Source organism: Acanthochromis polyacanthus, chromosome 6 (genome assembly GCF_021347895.1).
Source record: "Acanthochromis polyacanthus isolate Apoly-LR-REF ecotype Palm Island chromosome 6, KAUST_Apoly_ChrSc, whole genome shotgun sequence".
Lineage (NCBI taxonomy): Eukaryota > Metazoa > Chordata > Actinopteri > Pomacentridae > Acanthochromis > Acanthochromis polyacanthus.
In genome coordinates this window covers 12,199,223-12,221,641 of record NC_067118.1, presented here as the reverse complement: position 1 = coordinate 12,221,641, position 22,419 = coordinate 12,199,223, and the positions used below count along the sequence as shown (strand labels likewise).

General features: G+C 43.7%; 1 protein-coding gene and 2 long non-coding RNA genes across 9 annotated transcripts in view; 1 reads left to right on the top strand and 2 right to left on the bottom strand.

Annotated features, from left to right (window-relative positions):
• Nucleotides 1-16,994, bottom strand: part of LOC110966928 (immunoglobulin superfamily member 21-like) — a 119,651-nt gene extending 102,657 nt beyond the window's left edge. For 4 of the 5 annotated variants that reach the window (XR_007942471.1, XR_007942470.1, XM_051949383.1 and 1 more), the window contains exon 1: nt 15,291-16,994. Coding sequence is in view for 2 of the 5 variants with exons in the window: in XM_051949383.1 (XP_051805343.1) it covers nt 15,291-15,354 (64 nt within the window). In the remaining 3 variants the exon portion in view is untranslated. The other variant, XM_051949384.1, reaches the window with a different exon arrangement.
• Nucleotides 1-22,419, top strand: part of LOC110966929 (uncharacterized) — a 52,119-nt gene that overhangs the window by 12,783 nt on the left and 16,917 nt on the right. The window lies entirely within an intron of this gene.
• The window catches only part of LOC127534393 (uncharacterized), a 238,381-nt gene that overhangs the window by 201,928 nt on the left and 14,034 nt on the right, over nt 1-22,419 (bottom strand). The window lies entirely within an intron of this gene.

Genomic DNA, 22,419 nt, shown 5'->3' with positions numbered 1-22,419 from the left:
AAGCGTGGGAAAAAGAGCACGATAGGGCGGACTTTGACGCGGAGGGGGGGCAAGTTACCCCATACTTTTCGCTAGCTGAGCTGCTAGCTGAGCTGCTAGCTGAGCTGCTAGCTGAGCTGCGAAGCTGCCTGCCTGGCTGAATACTGGAGTTATGTCGAAAATTCATTTCTCCATCACTCACATGTATGAAATGACATACACACGTGGACAAAATTGTTGGTACCCCTCAGTTAAAGAAGGAAAAACCCACAATTCTCACTGAAATCACTTGAAACTCACAAAGTAACAATAAATAAAAATTTATTGAAAATTAAATAATCAAAATCAGCCATCACTTTTGAATTGTTGATTAACATAATTATTAAAAAAAAAAACTAATGAAATAGGGCTGGACAAAAATGATGGTACCCATAACTTAATATTTTGTTGCACAACCTTTTGAGGCAATCACTGCAATTAAATGATTTCTGTATTTGTCAATGAGCGTTCTGCAGCTGTCAACAGGTATTTTGGCCCACTCCTCATGAGCAAACAGCTCCAGTTGTCTCAGGTTTGATGGGTGTCTTCTCCAAATGGCATGTTTCAGCTCCTTCCACATATGTTCTATGGGATTCAGATCTGGGCTCATAGAAGGCCACTTTAGAATAGTCCAACGCTTTTCTCTCAGCCATTCTTGGGTGTTTTTGGCTGTGTGTTTTGGATCGTTGTCCTGTTGGAAGACCCATGACCTGCGACTGAGACCAAGCTTTCTGACACTAGGCAGCACATTTCTCTCCAGAATGCCTTGATAGTCTTCAGATTTCATCGTACCTTGCACACTTTCAAGACACCCTGTGCCAGATGCAGCAAAGCAGCCCCAAAACATTACTGAGCCTCCTCCATGTTTCACCGTAGGGACAGTGTTCTTTTCTTCGTATGCTTGGTTTTTGAGTCTATGAACATAGAGTTGATGTGCCTTACCAAAAAGCTCCAGTTTGGTCTCATCTGTCCAAAGGACATTCTCCCAGAAGCTTTGTGGCTTGTCAACATGCATTTTTGCAAATTCCAGTCTGGCTTTTTTATGAGTTTTTTTCAGCAGTGGTGTCCTCCTTGGTCGTCTCCCATGAAGTCCACTTTGGCTCAAACAACGACGAATGGTGCGATCTGACACTGATGTACCTTGGCCTTGGAGTTCACCTTTAATTTCTTTGGAGGTTGCTCTGGGCTCTTTGGATACAATTCCAACGATCCGTCTCTTCAATTTGTCATCAATTTTCCTCTTGCGGCCACGTCCAGGGAGGTTGGCTACTGTCCCGTGGGTCTTGAACTTCTGAATAATATGAGCCACTGTTGTCACAGGAACTTCAAGCTGTTTAGAGATGGTCTTATAGCCTTTACCTTTAAGATGTTTGTCTATAATTTTTTTTCGGATGTCCTGGGACAGTTCTCTCCTTCGCTTTCTGTTGTCCATGTTCAGTGTGCTACACAGCTTTTCACCAAACAGCAGGGTGACTACTTGTCTCCCTTTAAATAGGCAGACTGACTGATTATGAGTTTGGAAACACCTGTGATGTCAATTAAATGACACACCTGAGTTAATCATGTCACTCTGGTCAAATAGTTTTCAATCTTTTATAGAGGTACCATCATTTTTGTCCAGGCCTGTTTCATTAGTTTGTTTTTTTAAATAATTATGTTAATCAACAATTCAAAAGTAATGGCTGTTTTTGATTATTTAATTTTCAATACATTTTTATTTATTGTTACTTTTGTGAGTTTCAAGTGATTTCAGTGAGAATTGTGGGTTTTTCCTTCTTTAGCTGAGGGGTACCAACAATTTTGTCCACGTGTGTATGAAAACAGACCCCAGGTTGAAAAAAAACCCAAGTTCCCCTTTAAAGTAATTTTCCTAAGTGAAGGGAAAAAAACACAAAACGTCTTGCAATATATCTAGCTAAAAATAAGATCCTGTGGAGACTAAACAATGTTGCAATGGCACATATGTTATCATTCCCAGTTCCAGTCCCCCCAAATTCACTTTTCTTTAGATCAGTAGTGACTCATAACTGGGGCTCTTCTGTGAGTTTGATCAGCATGAAATTTATCTGCCTAAATGATTAAGATGTTTGTTGTAAGAAATCTGGTTCTTTGGTGTTTAAAAAACTTAAGGCACAAGCTTGTAGCTGTGTGATTAACCACCAAAAGACTTATTTTCTGACTTTTTTGTTTGTTTTATTTTGATTTATTGGGTTCAAACTCCAAAGAGATAATACTCTCCAGAGGTTGTTCAAGTTTATTAACAAAACTATTATTTTCTTTCCAATGCAGGGGCTCAAACTGCCCTAGGCTTGCTTGAGATAGAAACAAATCTTCCCTCCCTACAAATGCTCCATTATAACAATTCAACCCATCACTGTAAAATGGCATTGAATGAACAATGAAGCTGCATCCTTCCCTTAAGTCCAATTTATGGTTTCCATGCCTGTATGTGCAGATCGAGTAGCAGACTGTGGAGCTGCTCTGTTCATGCTTCAGTGGAGTCACACTGGTGGCTACGTGTCCACATGGAACACAAAAACACACAAAGAATCAGCAGCTTCGTACAGATTGGGCTAAAGCATCCTATGAGTGATTCTTCCTGAAGCCAATCGAATTTCAATTAAATTTTAGTGATATAGTGCTAATTACAGTTCAGATTATCTCAAGACACTTTACAGAATCCATATGCCTGAACCCCCAGATCAAGCCCTAAGACGATAGTGGCAAGAAAAAATTCCCTTTTAATGGGAAGAAACCTCATGACCAGTGGGTTGTGAGGGACAGAAGAGGTAGACGAGGAGGGAGAGGGACAGGAGAAGAAAGGGGTGGGGGACAAGGAAACATATAACACAGAATTTGATACATGCATGATCAGAGTAACATAGATGACACATACAAAGTAGAAGCCAACATTGAAATTGATTCATGAGTTTACTGTTATGGTGTAAGGCTCTGGCCTTAAATATACTACATATATAGCTGGTAGTAAGATGCAAACAGTGTGTAGATGAGCATGTCAAGTGTAGTAAGGGCGATGCAAAGTAGATTGGTAGAAATGGGCAGCTGGAAGCAGTGGGCTGGAGGAAAGTCAGCAGTAGCATCCCACAGTGGACATGACGGAGACTAAGCCAGTAGGTGCGACAGCAACTACAGATCAGAAGTATCTAGTTCTGGGACCAGGGACACTCAGAGAAAGGACATGTACAAACATAGCTCCTCTGGAGTTCAGCAGCGGCTACTTTTAATTAAAACTATTTTAAAAATGAATCATAAAGATGTGAATCATGAGAATCTCCTCGTAAAGTCTCTTCTCGTACCATGCGTTTGTATAAAAAATGTTTTTTTCCCTCTCCATTACATGCCTTGTGGGTTGGATGATGACATTTACATCACATGTTCCCTTGCCAGTACATACAGTGCATCCAGAAAGTATTCACAGCGTTTCACTTTTTCCACATTTTGTTATGTTACAGCCTTATTCCAAATCGGATTCAATTATTTTTTTCCCTTAAAATTCTACACATAACACCCCATAATGACAAAATGAAAAAAGTTTTTTTGAGAGTCTTGCAAATTTATTAAAAATAAAAAACAAAGAAATTACATGTACATAAGTATTCACAGCCTTTGCCATGAAGCTCTAAATTGAGCTCATGTGCATCCTGTTTCCACTGATCATCCTTGAGACGCTTCTACTGCTTAATTGGAGTCCACCTGTGGCAAATTCAGTTGATTGGACATGATTTGGAAAGGCACACACCTGTCTATATAAGGTTCCACAGTTGGCAGTGCATGTCAGAGCATAAACCAAGCATGAAGTCAAAGGAATTGTCTGTAGACCTCCGAAACAGGATTGTGACGAGGCACAAGTCTGGGGAAGGGTACAGAAAAATTTCTGCTGCTTTGAAGGTCCCAATGAGCACGGTGGCCTCCATCATCCGTAAATGGAAGACATTTGGAACCACCAGGACTCTTCCTAGAGCCGGCCGGCCATCTAAACTGAGCAATCGGGGGAGAAGGGCCTTAGTCAGAGAGGTGACTAAGAACCCCATGGTCACTTTGTCAGAGCTCCAGCGTTCCTCTGTGGAGAGAGGAGAACCTTCCAGAAGGACGACCATCTCTGCAGCAATCCACAAATCAGGCCTGTTTGGTAGAGTGGCCAGACGGAAGCCACTTCTTAGTAAAAGGCACATGGCAGCCCGCCTGGAGTTTGCCAAAAGGCACCTGAAGGACTCTCAGACCATCAGCAAAAAATTCTCTGGTCTGATGAGACAAAGATTGAACTCTTTGGTGTGAATGCTAGGCATTTTGTTTGGAGGAAACCAGGCACTGCTCATCACCAGGCCAATACCATCCCTACAGTGAAGCATGGTGGCGGTAGCATCATGCTGTGGGGATGTTTTTCAGCAGCAGGAACTGGGAAACTAGTCAAGATAGAGGGGAAGATGAATGCAGCAATGTACAGAGACATCCTGGATGAAAACCTGCTCCAGAGCGCTCTTGGCCTCAAACTGGGGCGGCGGTTCATCTTTCAGCAGGACAACGACCCTAAGCACACAGCCAAGATAGCAAAGAAGTGGCTTCAGGACAACTCTGTGAATGTCCTTGAGTGGCCCAGCCAGAGCCCGGACTTGAATCCAATTGAGCATCTCTGGAGAGATCTGAAAATGGCTGTGCACCGGCGCTCCCCATCCAACTTGATGGAGCTTGAGAGGTGTTGCAAAGAGGAATGGGCAAAACTGCCCAAAGATAGGTGTGCCAAGCTTGTGGCATCATATTCAAAAAGACTTGAGGCTGTAATTGCTGCCAAAGGTGCATCAACAAAGTATTAAGCAAAGGCTGTGAATACTTATGTACATGTGGTCTCTTAGTTTTTTATTTTTAATAAATTTTCAAGAATCTCAAAAAAACTTTTTTCATGTTGTCATTATGGGGTGTTGTGTGTAGAATTTTAAGGGAAAAAATGAATTGAATCCGATTTGGTATAAGACTGTAACATAACAAAATGTGGAAAAGGTAACGCGCTGTGAATACTTTCCGGATGCACTGTACAGGGGTGCAGAAAGCATGAATTGACCTTAAAGCTTTTTACACCAACTGAATGACAGTACAGAAGTTGGTGTAACACCTTATTGCTTAAGATCATTCATTTCTTTTCTGTTTATCAGTTCCAGCACATAATTCTTTGTAAAACCACAAACATTTTAGCCACACCAAGCCAATTGTTTATGGATATCAATGTCTGTGGTGGCTAACTACACAATTGCAAGCTTGCACCTGAAGTGTTTTTATTACTTAAGCACCAGGTGCTTGCAACAAACACAGTAATCATTGAGACCGATGGGAGAATTTCATGTTGATCAAAGTCTCAGAACAGCCCCAACAAGGAGTCACTACGATGTTCAAAATTTTGTGTCTGGAACTGGGCATGAATAAATACCATCCATCCATCCATTCTCTATATACCGCTTTATCCTCACCAGGGTCGCAGGGGGTGCTGGAGCCTATCCCAGCTGACTCGGGCGAAGGCAGGGGACACCCTGGACAGGTCGCCAGTCTGTCACAGGGCTACATATACAGACAAACAATCACTCTCACATTCACACCTATGGACAATTTAGAATTACCAATTAACCTCAGCATATTTTTGGACTGTGGAAGGGAGCTGGAGTGCCCGGAGAAAAACCACGCATGCACAGGGAGAACACGCAAACTCCATGTTAGAAAGATCCCAGGCCCACCCCGGGATTTGAAACGGGGATCTTCTTGCTGCAAGGCGAAAGTGCTAACCACTTACTCCACTGTGCAGCCCTGAATAAATACCTCTACTTCAAATTATGTTGCCATGGGATCTTATTTTCAACTAAATATATTGTAGGATTTTCTGCATTTTATTTTTATCTTTGCTCTAGAAAATGAGTTCAACTAATATTTGGAAGATGAAAGGAATTGATTATATGTTTTCAGCATTTCATGAAAAAGCTGCAAGTAAAGAAAATAGAGTGAGCTCGAAAACTGAGCCTGATCCATGGAGGTCCCACAGTACAAACCACAGGACCCAAAGAATGAACTGCAAACATCTACAACACCACAGGACACCCCCAGAGGTCCAATGTCTGTGCATCGATGCCTCAGAGATATTTTGTATGTCAATAAAAGGATCTTTAAGGAGAATAATGTGCAGTGGGAGGACACCCAACTGCCTCAGCTTTGTGGTTTCAAGCAGTAGGAGGAGAGGGTCACTCATAATCCTAAATCTAGACAGAAGCTCCTATGATCAGAGATAGAAAATCTGTGAATTGAGCTTTGGGATTAACATCCCTGCACTTTGTGGTTTGAACAGCCACAAACATTTAATCATTTGAAAGTACAGATTACCTTGAGCAATATGGGTCAGAGTCAGACAATGGACTTTTTATCCCTACGGAAAAAAAAAAAAAATCTCCTAGCAGCATTAGGTAACTCTGTGCTTACCAGGCTGCATAAACATCTGAACTCCCTTTCAAAATATGTGTTTTCAGCAGGAGCATGAAAATAGACTGCAGCTGCTGGATTTATGGTAATACCAATATTGTTATATGTACCCATATTCTTCACATCACTGAAAATTTTTCAAAACAAATAAAATCCTTTAATTTTGGTGCTTTCTGAGCTTCAAAATAGCCACTTGTTTCTGTTCAATCCACCTTTGCCAGACTAACTTCATAGAGGACCCTGGTTCAAAAATTTGCTGTCTTCCCCCACCTTGGTGCAATCACATAACCAAACACAAAGGTGGATTTTGAGCGATTCTGCAGCACCTTGGACTTGGAGTGGTATTATGTTTAATGTTTACTGACAACATTTTTGCACTTTGTTCCGATGATATTTGGGAACATGGTTAAGTTCAGAGTAAGAGTGTTGTTATGGCAAATAAACTTAGGTGTAGGATCCACCAGCCATAATTACACGGTGGAACAGGACAAGAACAGATTTAACACCTTCACAGCTACAGTAGAGATGAGGCTTGCTTTGATCAGTGGAGCTGAGACGCCAAGACACTGCAAACAAAGACATTTTCCACATTTGGCTCGAAGATGCAAAGGGACAAATCAACAGGAGAGCAACAGATCAAACTTTAAAGGATGCCCCTACACAGACTGGTCAAAACCCCTACGCACTATCAGGACCAAATGGCCACCAATACGCATTCTGACTGATTCCTGAGCCATTGAAGGGGGAGCTCAGGAACCTGGATGAAAACTTCAAAGACATTCCATTCACTGACAAGGAACTCTGAACTCAAGTCAGAACCAACAAAGACAATCATCCCACAATTCTGGACTAAACTCATTTTATATATATCCATTTCATAGAACAAGTGAACTTTCTAATAACTTCATGGTCAACCTATATCTTGCCTTGTCTTGAATCCTCGGTTTTATTTGTTTTGGTATCAATATAATTTTAACATGTCTGCTAGTCACATATGATCATAATTGGTATCATTTTAATCAGCTATCTCTCAGTAATGCACCTAGGTAAACCATGTTCACCAAATTTCAATATTTTGGAAAGTTACAGAAATTACCTGAAAATGTAACTCTGTGAGGGACATCTGGACCTCAGCCCTCCCTGACAGAGGATGTACCAGACCCCTGCTGAGTTAATGATATGCCAAGGCCCACTTTAAAAGACCACATCTGAAAGCAGCATTTTGAGTCCTCATTCACCGTCGCAGTCAGGAGTTCCTTTTTACCATTTTGGGAGAACTCTTTTACCACCCTGAGTCTCTTTTACCATCAAGAGTCCTCTTTTCTATAAGTCCTCCTTTTACCATCAGAGTTCTCCTACCTGAGAACAATCCAGACTCCGAGGCTCCACTCTGTCCACCGTTGTTCCGACCCACATCAGCAAAGGCTGACCGGCCTATCAACCGAGGCATCATCATCATCATCATCCTCATCCTCATCATCATCATCACGGGCACGCAAGTACCTTTCAGTCACTGGAACTTGGTGCAACTTTCTCAAATTATCTTTCCAAAGATAAAATTCAAAGACTAACAAATTACATTGAAATATTGTGATCTCTTCCTTCCTTTTCCCATCATTCACATCTCACCATCTTATTTGTTTTGTGTTGTTGTTGTTCGTGTGTTATTGTTGTTGTTATTGTTTAGTTTAATAAATGTACATAAATATAAGTTAAGTGCCTCAATTGTTTTATTGTTCACATTTTGGTCCCTAACTTGTATAGTTTCGAGCTACCTCAATTTTATACATAACTTGTCAATGCTAAATAATTCCCCTTACAATTCCTGAAGCTCTTCTTGACAGCACAACAAAAAGTGTTTCATATGCTAATTATTATACTTGTCTAATCTAAATACTTTGTTGGTCAAATATCAGGTAGACTATATAATAATTCTGTATAAAACCCTTAACCCCATTTGAGCAAACATTAACCCTACATTAATATTGGTGGAGAAACATTATTATAATCTTACGGTTTTAATTGGTGGAGAAAACCCTACACAGAAAGAGAAATCCTACATAGGTAAGGAAGGAGCTGCAAAGCCGTCAGCAATGGTCACTCCTGCTCCAGAACTTGGGGGTCCCCATCTTGTTTTGTACCTGAATAAGTCTCTGCCAGCTCTTGTGTCTGCACATAGATTTCCTAACCCACCATGACTTTCTTTCTTTCTTTCTTTCTTTCTTTCTTTCTGACTGTTACTCAAAATATTCAAAAACACTATCATGGCACCAGTATTACACCGCTGAATAAAATAAATCCAGTAGAAACTAGCAAAGCACACAGAGAGCGCAGTACTCCGCCAATGTTGCTCAGTTGACGTATCATTTCCGACAGATGAAATCTTTAATAAAAAATGACCTTGCGCTGAGCACAGGCATGTGTTATGCATGTGCATGTTATGTATTAATACCGAATTGCGTGTAAATTACTGCTATAAAAGTCTGTTGATCAGTTCATCATTTTTGGCAAGCCTTTGTTTTCTAGTGTTAAAATATCCGTTCCTTCCATGCTTTTATTTTGAAGGTGAATTTTAATGTTATGGACTTTTATTTTGTCACCATTCAAGCAGCACAGGAATCGTTTGTCTAAGAAGGGGTTTCTTGACATGACAAAGATGCTGGCGAAAAGCCCGAAAATTCACGTAGAGATGAAAGAAAACAATTCCAAGCTGTTGCTGTCTAGCCAAGCATGTGTATAAACTTAGAAGCATCTAGCTGGAATGGGGACAAGCTCTTACGGTGTTTCCTGAAGAAAGGAGTGAAGGACAGAAAGGTGAATTTGTGTTCAAAATAAGTCTGACGGCTGAACATAAATAAAGGATTTGTGAAACATCAGGAGCTTCTGGCTGGGGTTTGCTACATTGCATGGCCTAAATATGTAGCGGGCGGCAGGAATTGATGGGGCTTAGAAACACCCCACAGTTTAATCAATTGCTTCTTGTATGATTTCCAACTGATAAATCACAGTCAATTTGTAGTAGGATCGCAATCATGTGATTGTCAGCTGACATAATGTTCACCTCATGAATACAGCGACACTGTGCCGGCACCTATATCTCCCAATGGGAAATCTTTAACAAATCCGTAGATCCAGATTATAAGCTGCATCAATGCAAAAATCTAATCACTTGGTCCTTGGAACTGTTCCCTCTAAGCTCCGCACGTGAGCAATTGCGCACTCCTGACACAGTCTCAGTGCACAGAAAATCTGCGCTGCGCACAAAAAAACCCCAACCTAAATTGAAAATAAAATAAATTCATAACAATTCATTCTATACTATTTTTCAATGTGAGTCAGGGAGTGACCTGTGACTGACTGCTCAAGCCAATGATGTGATTCACGTAGGTATTTACGCAGCTAATCAACATCATTTACAGACGTCCTTATGTGCAGCCAACTTAGCCGGCTGCAACATCGCGCTAGCGTATCTAGTCTTCTATATATATATCTATGCTTCTCTGTGTGCCCGGTCCTATGGTCCTGTCGCGAGTTGCCTGGTTACAGATGCTGCTGCGCACTGTTCTGCGCATTTAAAAATGTCTACACCCGTAACTCCACCACGTCCAAAGAAGTAAAAACATTTGAGTGGGAAGACTCGAACCCCTGGCAATGTGTACAAGAAAAACTGTGTTTTCTGTTGCTCATGGACTGGCTGAAGTAAAGCAGCATCAGGAGACAAACATGTAAGAAACATGAGAATAGAGAGGACCCAACCAGCAGGTCACAATTTTTCATCTACAATCATCTCCTGAAGTCCATATGGTAAGGGACATCATGATGAGATAAGCTGGATTTCCTCCAATATATGTTTGTGAATTTACCAAAGGATGCTTATAATCATGCTGATGTGGCCGTAGACTCTACAGTATTTTAGTGACTCAATAAATTCCTAAGTTTTATTTAAATGCTTTTTAGTTTTTAATAAACATTTATTTGATAGCCTATATGTGATCAATAAATGGCCTTTGCCTATCTAAAGGAAAACTCACTCGAAACTCTGATATGTTAACAGACTAAATAAATAAATAAATAAATACATGCATACACACATAAATGAGTTAATACATTAACTGTGTTAAAATAGGATTTAGATATAGATGAAAAAATATCTGTAGATAATTCATTTGTACAGTATTCTGCATTCAGTTGTTTGTTTTTGCAGAATCCAGTATTGCACACTGGTTGGCCATTACATTTTATTAGTATGGTTTCACTGTTTAAAATGATACTACTTCTTTTCAGACATAACCTGTTATCATAAAAGAATACAAAATGCTTAGTTCCGCATTAATAAAGCACTTAAAGCTTTAAGTATGGCTAAATGCTTTTTTCAAAATTAAATACACCACTCCTTGGGTGGTAGTGGCCCCAAGTTCAGTAAAGTTGGAAAGATATTCACAGATTCAGACTTCCAGCATCTATAACTCGTTAGATATCAGTTGTCAAAAACATAAATGATGCCTCTTTCCCATTGCTGTAAGGCACACAATTTGCTGCAAGCCCAGTTTTATCAAAAGTAGCTGTCTTTCAAGCTGCAGAAATAACACGGGTGTCTATGGAGTGAACAGGGACCGTCTGCAACAGCAAAGAGAGACAAAAATATTCAATAACTTCACTCTTATACATTGTAGTGTCACCAAAATCACTGCAGCCTTCAACTGGCTCCTGTTGACAAAGTGTTTTAACAGAAATGTAAATGCTGTAGTTTGGTTCTTTTAACAAACCATGTAACTTGGATGGATGCGATGCTGGCGTGACCACAGTGCACATGCCTGATCAGGGTTCTCACCAAGATTTTTTTTCAGCGTAACGGCAGGTCCTCCCACACATGCAGGCACGTGCAATAGATGGGAACGTGCATGCGCGCGCGTGCACGCAATAGACGGGAACGGGTAAATCGACAAGAAAGTACGGCTGAGGTGGAGAGACATAAATTAACCTAGATAGGCACCCAGTCGATAAAAACAAACGCACACGGTGTTATCTGTCAAAATAACAGCACAGCGGCCCTAATCACAGTGTTAACCCTTCCTGTTCGGCCCCCGACCGTGGTCAGGAAGCCCAGGGTTAACCCCCTTCACTTCCTCAGCAGCCGTAGAGGCAAAGACACAGGAGCCCAGCCGTATCGAAGAACACTGCAGCCTTTATTGTCTATCAGCAGTGGCTGAACCGCACAGTACCACCAACCCGGCAACTACACACCTTTTCTCCTCCTCTACCGAACCAACTGCTGTCTCTCTTGCTTGCGCTGCATTCAAGGTCGCTTGGACATCTTGCTCTCCCCCTCTCTCCCACACACACACGCTGCTCTCTCTCCCTCTCTCATGACGGAGCCACACACTCTCATAACAACAGCGTAATCTTTGAAATGTGCTGGCGAGAACCCTGATCTGTCAAAATAACAGCGTAGCGGTCCTAATCACAGCGTAATCTTTTAAACTGACAGCGTAACGGGCCATTACGACAGCGTAACGGCCCGTTAGACAGTGTAACAGGCCATTATGCTGAAATGCGCTGACGAGAACCCTGTTGATGTTGCTCACAGTGGTCCAAGGGACCGCTCAGTGAGTTTGTGTGTTTGCTCAGACTCATGAAAATTTAGAGGGAACATTGGTCCTTGGTCACACGTGTTCATACAGCTTTTACATCCACTCCTGCTGCACAATGTGGACCTCAAAAAAGCTGTCCAAGAGTTGAAGTCTACTACCTGTGCGCTAGACGCTGTCCCTGCTCAGATTATGAAGGAGGCCATTGACATCTTAGGCCCATGCCTCGTTTCCTTCATCAACAGCTGTCTTAGTTTGGGTATTGTGCCAGCTGCTCTCACGCGTGCAATTATCAAACCACTGCTCAAAAAACCCAGCCTGGATCCCTCCCTTTTGTCTAATTTCAATACTATTTCTCACCTGCCTTTTTTGTCCAAACTGATGGAGAAGCTTGCTTTTTCACAGCTTCAGTCTCACGTTAATTCTAATGGTATTGTGGACAAATTTCAATCAGGCTTCAGGTCAAGACATAGCACTGAGTCTGCACTGTTGAGAGTCCACAATGACATCTTGGCAGCTCTGGACAACAAAAGTTCTGTCGTCTTGGTGTTGCTTGATCTAACCGCTGCCTTTGATACTGTCAGGCCAGCTACAGCTGGTCCTAGTTAGTGTTGCTATGTGCTTCTCTCCCTCTCTCCCTCTCTCCCTCTATCTTTCTCCCTTCTAGGAGTGGCTTGACAGGCTAGAGTGGCAACAGGTGTTCCTTATCTCATCATTGTGATCAAGTGACGCTGAAGCAGCTGGTGTCTTCCAATCAGATTCGAACTGCTCGGACTTTTAAGGAGCTTCCTCCCTCTCCTCAGTGCCGGATTGTAACTCCACCTGTAAAGACGCTCAGCCAGCCATTCACACCTCTAACGATAGCATGGCTTGAACTAACTCCATTCTCCTCTCTTCTATCTCAGTTCCCGGACCAGCTGCTTCTAACTGTTTATCGTCTTGGATCACCACCATACTACTCTGCCTGTCTTCAACTAGAGGAAACTCGACTGTGTAGCTCCTGAAGCCTGGTGTCAGTTCAACTACCTTTGGCAACATTCTCCAGCCGCTCCAACCATTGAGCAAGCTGCTCTCCACCGCAGGAACCCAGTCCGAGCATCCTAGCTTGCGTAAAGTTTTGGAACTTAGAATTATTTGTTCGTTGTTGAAAGCTAAGACCATTGTTTGATTAATTTGAGTTAGACCTTTTGGACCTTCGTAAGAATCAGAACCTTCTTGAGAACTTTGGAGTTTGTATTTAGCCATATTGATATTTGACCTTCGATCCGCTAGTCTGCGCTGTGTTATCTTAAGAGGTTTCTTCCTGAATAATGAATGTAGTTCCCCACATGGGATTTGTAGTTTTGAGTTGAGAATAAGTTGCTGGTTGTTCCTCACATGGGATTTGTAGTTCTGAGTTGAGTAATTCGAGATTGTAGTCCCCTACTTGGGATTTGTAGTTTTTGAGTTGAGAATAAATCTCCTTTTAACATCTTACCTTCCGTCTGTTATTTCCTGCACTTGAGCTCCTTCACACAACCCTAACAGATACTGTGGATCATACCATCCTCATTTCCCGACTTCAACACACTGTAGGGTTCAGTTCTCAGCTGGTTCTCCTCATATCTCTCAAACAGGTCTTTTGCAGTACATATAAACGATTTTCCCTCTTCTGCTGCTCCTCTCTCGTCTGGAGTGCCTCAAGGCTCCATTCTTGGTCCCATTTTGTTTTCACTGTATATGCTGCCACTTGGTCAACTCATCTCCAGTCACAACATCCAATTTCATTTCGACGCTGATGATCTCCAAATCTATCTTCAGGTTGTCCATAATGATCACTCTGTGCTAGACCCTCTCAATAACTGTCTCCACTCTGTCAAACAGTGGTTGTCCCAGAACTTCCTCCATTTGAATGAGGGAAAGACTGACTACATTCTCTTCAGTCCTGACCCAATCCGTAGTTCTCCTGATTTTGGTTCATCCACATCACAATTTGCTCCTGCTGTGAGGAATCTGGGTGTCATTTTTGACGAGGGACTTAACTTTGAGAAGCAGATCAGTTCAGTTGTGAGGGCGAGCTTTTTCCTACTAAGGCTCCTGAGCAGGGTTAAGCCATTCCTCTTCCGGGCAGATTTGGAAAAGGCTGCTCATGCTTTCATCAGCTCGAGGATTGATTATTTTAATGCCCTTTACGCTGGACTTAATCACTCACTCCTCCATAAACTTCAGTTGGTTCAAAACGCAACAGCATGTCTCATCTCCAACTCCTCAAAATACTCGCACATCACCCCGGTCCTTCAAGCACTCCACTGGCTTCCGGTGCGCTTTAGAGTCCAGTACAAGGTCCTGTTGTTCGTGTTTATAGCCATAAACGGGTGTGCCACTGCCTACATCTCAGAGCTGTTGGCAATTTACCAACCTGCCAGGACTCTACACTCGTCTAGCCACACCTCCTTGGTTGTCCCCAGGGCAAGATATAAAAAGTATGGTGACTGCTCTTTTGCCGTTCTTGGCCCTAAGCTTTGGAACTCTCTTCCATTGCATTTACAGTCTATTTCAGAATTAAATGTTTTTAAATGCTGTCTGAAAACGCACTTGTTCCGTGTAATGTTTGACGCTTAGCTTCTTTTAGAACTGTGCGTTTCTTAAATGCGTTTACTTATTTATTTTATTTTACTCTGTTAAGTGCCTTGTGCTCCTTTTGGCTGTTGGAAAGTGCTTTATAAATAAAATTTGATTGATTGATTGTGTCATTTCTGACTTTCCCTGAAAATTTCATCCAAATCTGTTTGTCTGTTTTTGAGTAATGTTTCACACAGACAGATTCACAGACAAACGTACGGCAGTTGTCACATAACTGCCATTCTTTAGCGGAGTAATAATGAGTTGCTATCAGTTATGTGACTAAAACTTGTATGAAAGGGTATGGAAATAAAATGAAGCACTCTCAGTGCATTGGTAAGCTGGCTGTCAAAGTATCAATTCTAACCAGTGTTAGAAATGCAATGATAAAATGAACAAAATATGATCCTGAAGCAAACACCAACAGCATTAAACACAGAATCAAAAAGCAAGCTTACCTTTACCTTCAGACAGACACCTTTAATTACTTGATGTAGCTTTATACAACCTTGAAACGTACTGTAAATTTTTTCCTATGCCATTCTTCAGATTATCCTAACAGTGCAGAGTTACTAAAAAGAAGCAGCTTGCTGTAGGTCAGTTACATACCAGCTGTGAGACTGAGAGTGTGAGCCGAGAGGAGGAGGGAGCAGAGGGAGAGAGGACGAGTCATCCTTCCGGTTGCTGTTGCTCAGACTGAAGGATTCTCCATCTGGTATCAGAGCGGAGGATGAGGGCAGCGTTTCATCTCCCATTCTTCACATTGAGACTGCCTTGCCCTGATGCTCCAGCTTATAGTCAGAGGATTATAGCAGCTTCCTCTCTCTCTCTCTCTCTCTGTCTCTCAGTGCCCCACAACTCCATTTTCATCTTGTTCTCACTGTAGCATGGCCTCTGTTTCTCTCCCTCTCACTCAATAAGTTTACATGAGACCTTTAATTCCTCTTTATTTCGATTTTTTTTTAATTAAAGTTAATTCTGCTTCAAAATCTCCTTGTAAACACTTAATTCCGAATTAAAAAGTTAATTCCGAATAAACTAATTCCTGTGTACGTTCTATTCATACAGTTAATTCTGCTTTAGTTCATTCCGGTCATTCTGTGCAGGGTTGGCTCCTCACGTACCGAGGACGTAGCAACGTATACATTCTGCGAGCACATTCTTGCAACTTCAACAGAAGTAGTACGCCATTGTCGGGTTGCTGTTTCAAAACGAAAGCAAAGCAAAAAGCATGCTCATTAGTTGTTCCTCCATGTTGTTCGGGAAAAGAAATGCTGTGGCAAATCGAGTTTGTTTTCTTCCAGTAAACAGGGATACGTCACGTCCACTCCCTGTCCAATAAGAATCCTTTCCAACGCCCAAGCGTTAAAGGGCCATGTAAACCTTAATTCAGAATGAATATTTCCATGTAAACACGAAGCACAATACTTTAATTCTGAATGAGTTAATTCTGAATTTATAATTCCGAATGAGCTCTTCAGGGTGGATGAAAAGTCACTTGATTAAAGGTGGCCCTTGTTCCGGGTTTAGTCGGCGTTAGCCAAGTAATAAAACAGATGTTGAAGCTTGAGAGCCGATATGGTGAAATTTAGAAAAAAGGAAAAACTGATTTCAGTTACTTTTCATGAGCAAAAACAGATCAAAAAGTGTAAGCTCAGGCTTGTATGGAAAGTTAGCAATGCCTACAATAAGTAGCAAAAATGGAAAGAATAAGCTAGCAAAAGAAGAACGCCGAAACAAAGAAACTTCAAAGGATAAAGTTAAAAGACGAGGCATTCTGGAGAAGATGAAGGTGTTAAAGAGACCGATGATAGGCATTGTCTGGCCTTTTATCTGGCCAGGAGATTTTTAGTAATCTGATTACTCTCCCTTTGTCCTCAGGGGAAAGGGGAGACGCTGTTTATTAAAACAAATCAAAACATATGATATTGTGTGCGCAAACACGATCCGCCTCTCACCATGAGCCATCCAATAGGACATGAGCAATAATCAAGATAATACCTTTAAACCAATAAATGAGTTACCGTTAATTCAAACTATATGTGAAATGTGCTCTAGATATTAAAAATATATGTCATAGTGAGGATATGTGTTACATTTCATGTGTACGATTATGAATAATACGAGTTTCACATTCTACATTATTAATGAGAGATCAATAAAAAGGTTAACAATGAATGATGTTTCTTATCTGACTTGCCATCTCCTCTGGAATTCCAAAGACCAAGCGTATCCGCTACACCAGATAGCCAGGAAGTGAAGATGCAGTCCTTCAGCTGGATACACTCTGAAGAAATACAGATGAACTAACAGTTTGGAAGACAAACCAAGATCTGGGCATCCAAGGGCTTCTTTAGCGAGAAATGGCCACATCCGGATCTGCATGTGCTGGGAAACTGCCGAATGACATCACAGGAGCTTGAGCAGCAGTGGTCAAACCAAATTGGTGTCCAGTGTTCCACCCGCACTGTACGTGGTTGACTTTTAGATCATGGCTTAAGGTCCTACAAGGCTATCAAGAAGCCCCTGATCAACGAGGGACAGACGTTTGCTGGGCATCGTTGGGCTCAAGCACACAATAACTGGACAGCCGGGAGCTGGAAGAAGATTCTGTGGTCAGATGAGTCCAGTTTCCAGCTTTATCGTCCTCCTGCTAATGTGAAGGTATGCAGAAGGCCAGGTGAAGCATTATCTTCAGCATGAACAGTACCTACTGTCAAGCATGGTGGAGTGTATCATGGTCTTGGTATGCATGAGTGCTGCTGGTGTTGGTCATCCGTGTCTGTGATGGCACATTGAACTCTGCCAAGTTTTGTGTCATTCTCAAAACTCACATGCTCCCTTCTGCACGAGCACCATCCGTTGAGGTCAAAACTGGATGTTTCAACAAGATGCCACACATCCAGGGCCAGCAGAACTTGGCTGCAGGTGCACAGTATCCAGGTCTTAGAGTGGCCAGCTCAATTCCTGGACATGAGCCCCATTGAAAATCTGTGGTGGATTATCAAAAGGCCTGTTTCAAAGCGTAAACCAAAGAATTGAGAAGAAATAAAAGCAGTAGTTCAGGAAGAATGGGACAAGATTACCCTTCAACAATGTGAAAGACTCATGGGGAACATGCCAGCCAGTATTAGAGCTCTACTGTGTGCTAATGGTGTCAGGTCTGCCTCTGCAGGCTCTGGCTAGGGCCCCTCCTTCCCCTGGTGTGTGTGTTTTTCTTTTTTAGGAAGGTATGACGTGGAGACAGAGCAGCAGGTGTGGGCAATCTCCTAGACAATCAGCAGAAGTTGGAGCAGATGTCTCAGAGCCTATCAGTTCATGTCGCCTGCATAATATAATCTGACTCTACTCCTTACTTCGATGCCGGATCGTTAAGAAGCAACCAGTCAGTGCCAACGCAGAATTGCTTACCTTACTGTTTTTGAATTCTAGTAACCTGTTCTTGTCCTCCTCTTGGCCTAGACTGCTTCCTGTTACGTTTATCTGCTCCTCAACTCGGACCCACCAACCTACCAGCCTTCCCTCGTCCTCTGGAGAAGTCATCTGGAACACATCCAACCTTCCCCACCGCCATCTTTCGCAGCACCAGCTGCCGCTCTCATCTGCCGTCCTTCATCCACAGACGCACACCTGTGCCACCGTCCACCTCTCTGCCACAGCCAACCCTTGTCCCAGGAGGCAGCAGGGAACCAGTCCAAACAGGTTCAGGATTTAGTGCATCTTTGTAAATAGTTCTTAACTTGAGTTATAGTTCTTGTTCCCCTTGTCTTCTGATGTGTGGTAGCTCTGCCTTCTGAAGTTCTAATAGGAAACATCCATTATAGGATTAGTGTATCGTGTTTGTATATTAGTTTCTCTTATTACAAATTTCTTAGTTACTGGTGGCACGTTTGTCCTAGCTTCACAGTTTCTAAACCTGATTATTAGTGAGCAATAAGCTCTTTTGCTTTAAATCCTGTGAACTATCTTATTGAAGACCTTCTTAGATAAGAGTTTTTGGTTATAGTTCTCCTGCCCAGGTATTACCTGCTGTGGGTCAGCTAAAAGTCTTGTGTTGTTCTGTCCTCTGTCCCCTTGTGGCATTGTAGAGTTCTAGTAGAAGTTTCTGTCTTGTAGTTCCGGTTATTTCTGGCTTTCGAGTTCTGTTGGGATTTGTGGTTCTGTGAGTTCGTTTAGTGTAAATAAATGATTTTTGCTGCATTCTGCCAGTCTTCATCACTTTCCTGCACCTGAGCTTTTGAGAAGTTCCTAACAAATGGCAGGACTATTAAATATTAATTTGATGATGTGACAGTTTATTTATTTTTTTTGTTCAATTTTGAACATGTTCTCTGTTATTTGTTGACTTTGATACTGACAACATTGATCAATCCCCTCCGTCGAATCGCCACCTTATCGCGGTGGAGGGGTTTGAGTGTCTTGGTGATCCTGGGAGCTATGTTGTCCGGGGCATAAGCCCCTGGTAGGGTCTCCCAAGGCAAACTGGTCCTGGGTGAGAGACCAGACTGAGAGTGATTCAGAAGACCTTGATGATAACAAAAAATGGTAAAACTGCTACCTCGCCCGGGATAGGGAAACCAGGGCCTTCCCCTGGAGCCAGACCTGGGGGGGGGAGCTTGTACAAGAGCGTTTGGTGGCCGAGCCTTGGGGTCCTGTGGGGCTCGGTTGGGCACAGCCCGAAAAAGTAACACGGGGCCACCGCCCAGTGGGCCCACCACCTACCGGGCAGGAAGTCGGGGTCGGGTGCTATGCCCACCGGGCAGTAGGCAGGAGCGGGCGCCTGGGCGTGCCGCCCCCTGGTGGCGGAGACTAGCTCTGGGGATGTGGAACGTCACCTCACTGGCGGGGAAGGAACCTGAGCTGCTGCGGGAGGTGGTGTGATACTGGCTAGATATAGTTGGGCTCACCTCCACGCACAGCAAGGGTCGATGATCGACTTTATAGTCGTATCGTCAGACCTGCGACCGTATGTCTTGGACACTCGGGTGAAGAGAGGTGCAGAGCTGTCAACTGATCACCACCTGGTGGTCAGTTGGATCCGATGGCGGGGAAGACTGACGGACAGACCTGGCTAACCCAAACGTGTAGTGCGGGTGAACTGGGAACGTCTGGCGGAGGACCCTGTCCGTAGGGTTTTCAACTCCCACCTCCGGAAGAGTTTCTCCTGTATCCCGGGGGAGGTTGGGGACATGGATTCTGAGTGGTCCATGTTCAAAGCCTCCATTGCAGAAGCAGCTGTTAGGAGCTGTGGTCTGAACGTCACTGGTGCCTGTCATGGCGGCAATCCAAGGACCCGCTGGTGCACACCAGCGGTGAGGGAGGCCATCAGGCTGATAAAGCAGACTTTTCGAGCCTGATTGGCTCTGGGGTCTCCCGAAGCAGCTGACAGGTACCAGCTGGCCAAAAGGGCGACAGCTGTGGCAGCTGTGGAAGCTAAAACTCGGGTGTGGGAGGAGTTTGGGGAGACCATGGAGAAGGACTTTCGGTCGGCCTTGGGGAAGTTCTGGCAAACCGTTCGACACCTCAGGAAGGGGAGGCAGGGCTTCGCTCAGGCTGTGTACGGTCGAGGTGGAGAACTGTTGACCCATACTGGGGATATCGTCGAGTGGTGGAAAGAGCACTTCGAGGAACTCCTGAACCCGGTAAACACGTCCTCTATGGAGGAGACAGAGCCTGAAGACTTGGGGGTATCTGCGTTCATATCCGTGGCAGAAGTCGCCGAGGTAGTTAAGAAGCTCCTCAGTGGCAAGGCGCCAGGCGTGGACAAGATTTGCCCTGAGATGCTGAAGACTCTGGACATTGTTGGACTAGTTTGGTTGACACATCTATACAATGTCGCATGGGCATCGGGTACAGTACCTGTGGAGTGGCAGACCTCGGTCGTGGTCTCTATTTTCAAAAAGGGGGATCGGAGAGTGTGTGCCAACTACCACGGTATCCCACTTCTCAGCCTCCCCGGGAAAGTTTACTCTAGGGTGCTGGAAGGGAGGATCCGACCGATAGTCGAACCTCTGATTCAGGAGGAGCAATGTGGATTCCGTCCCGGTCGTGGAACAGCAGACCAGCTCTTTACCGTTGCAGAGCTGCTGAGGGGGTCATGGGAGTATGACCTGCCAGTCTACATGTGTTTTGTGGATCTGGAGAAGGTCTTTGACCATGTCCCCCGAGGGGCTTTGTGGGGGACACTGCGGGAGTATGGGGTCCGAGGCTCGTTGTTACGGGCCGTTCGGTCCCTGTACGACCAAAGTGAAAGCTGTGTCCGCATACTCGGCACTAAGTCAGACACGTTTCCGGTGGGTGTTGGACTCCACCAGGGCTGCCCCTTGTCTCTGATCCTGTTTGTGGTTTTCATGGACAGGATTTCAAGGTGCAGTCGTGGTGGGGAGGGTTTTCGGTTTGGGAGCCTCAGGATCGCTTCTCTGCTTTTTGCGGATGATGTGGTTTTGTTGGCATCCTCAGACCGTGACCTCCAGCATGCACTGGAGTGGTTTGCAGCTGAGTGTGAAGCGGCAGGGATGCGGATCAGCACCTCCAAGTCCGAGGCCATGGTTCTCTCGTGGATTGCTCCCTCCGGGTTGGGGGGGAGTTGCTTCCCCAAGCGAAGGAGTTTAAGTATCTCGGGATCTTGTTCACAAGTGATGGGAAAATGGAGCGAGAGATGGACAGGCGGATTGGTGCAGCGTCAGCAGTAATGCGGGCGTTGTACTGATCTGTCGTGGTGAAGAGGGAGCTGAGCCGTAAGGCGAAGCTCTCGATTTACCAGTCCATCTACGTTCCAACCCTCACCTATGGTCATGAGTTTTGGGTAGTGACCAAAAGAACAAGATCGCGGATACAAGCGGCCGAAATGAGCTTCCTCCGTAGGGTGGCTGGACTCAGCCTTAGAGATAGGGTGAGGAGCTCAGACATCTGGAGGGAGCTCGGAGTAGAGCTGCTGCTCCTTCGCATCGAAAGGAGCCAGTTGAGGTGGTTTGACCATCTGATTCGGATGCCTACAGGGAGACTTCCTCTGGAGGTTTTCCGAGCATGTCCGTCTGGGAGGAGACCCCGGGGCAGACCCAGAACTCGCTGGAGGGATTATATATCTCATCTGGCCTGGGAACGCCTCGGGATCCCCCAGGAAGAGCTGGAAAGCGTCGCTGGGGTGAGGGATGTCTGGAACAACCTGCTTCGCCTGCTGCCTCGGATAAGCGGAGGAAAATGGATGGATGGATGGATGGACATTGAGAAATGACATATTAAAACATCAAGAATTTAGTTTTGTTTTTTGTAAACTACAAATAATAATAATTTGTATTTGTTTGTGTCTGTCTAATGCAGCCACACCTTTTGTCACCCCCAAAATAATATTATTAGATGATTATACACTCAACAAAAATATAAACGCAACACTTTTGTTTTTGCTCCCATTTTTTTCCACATACACAATATCACCATTTCTCTCAAATATTGTTCACAAATCTGTCTAAATCTGTGATAATGAGCACTTCTCCTTTGCTGAGATAGTTCATCCCACCTCACAGGTGTGTCATATCAAGATGCTGATTAGACACCATGATTAGTGCACAGGTGTGCCTTAGACTGCCCACAATAAAAGGTCACTCTGAAAGGTGCAGTTTTATCACACAGCACGATGTGGCAAGATTTGAGGGAGCGTGCAATTGGCATGCTGACAGCAGGAATGTCAACCAGAGCTTTTGCTTGTGTATTGAATGTTCATTTCTCTACCATAAGCCGT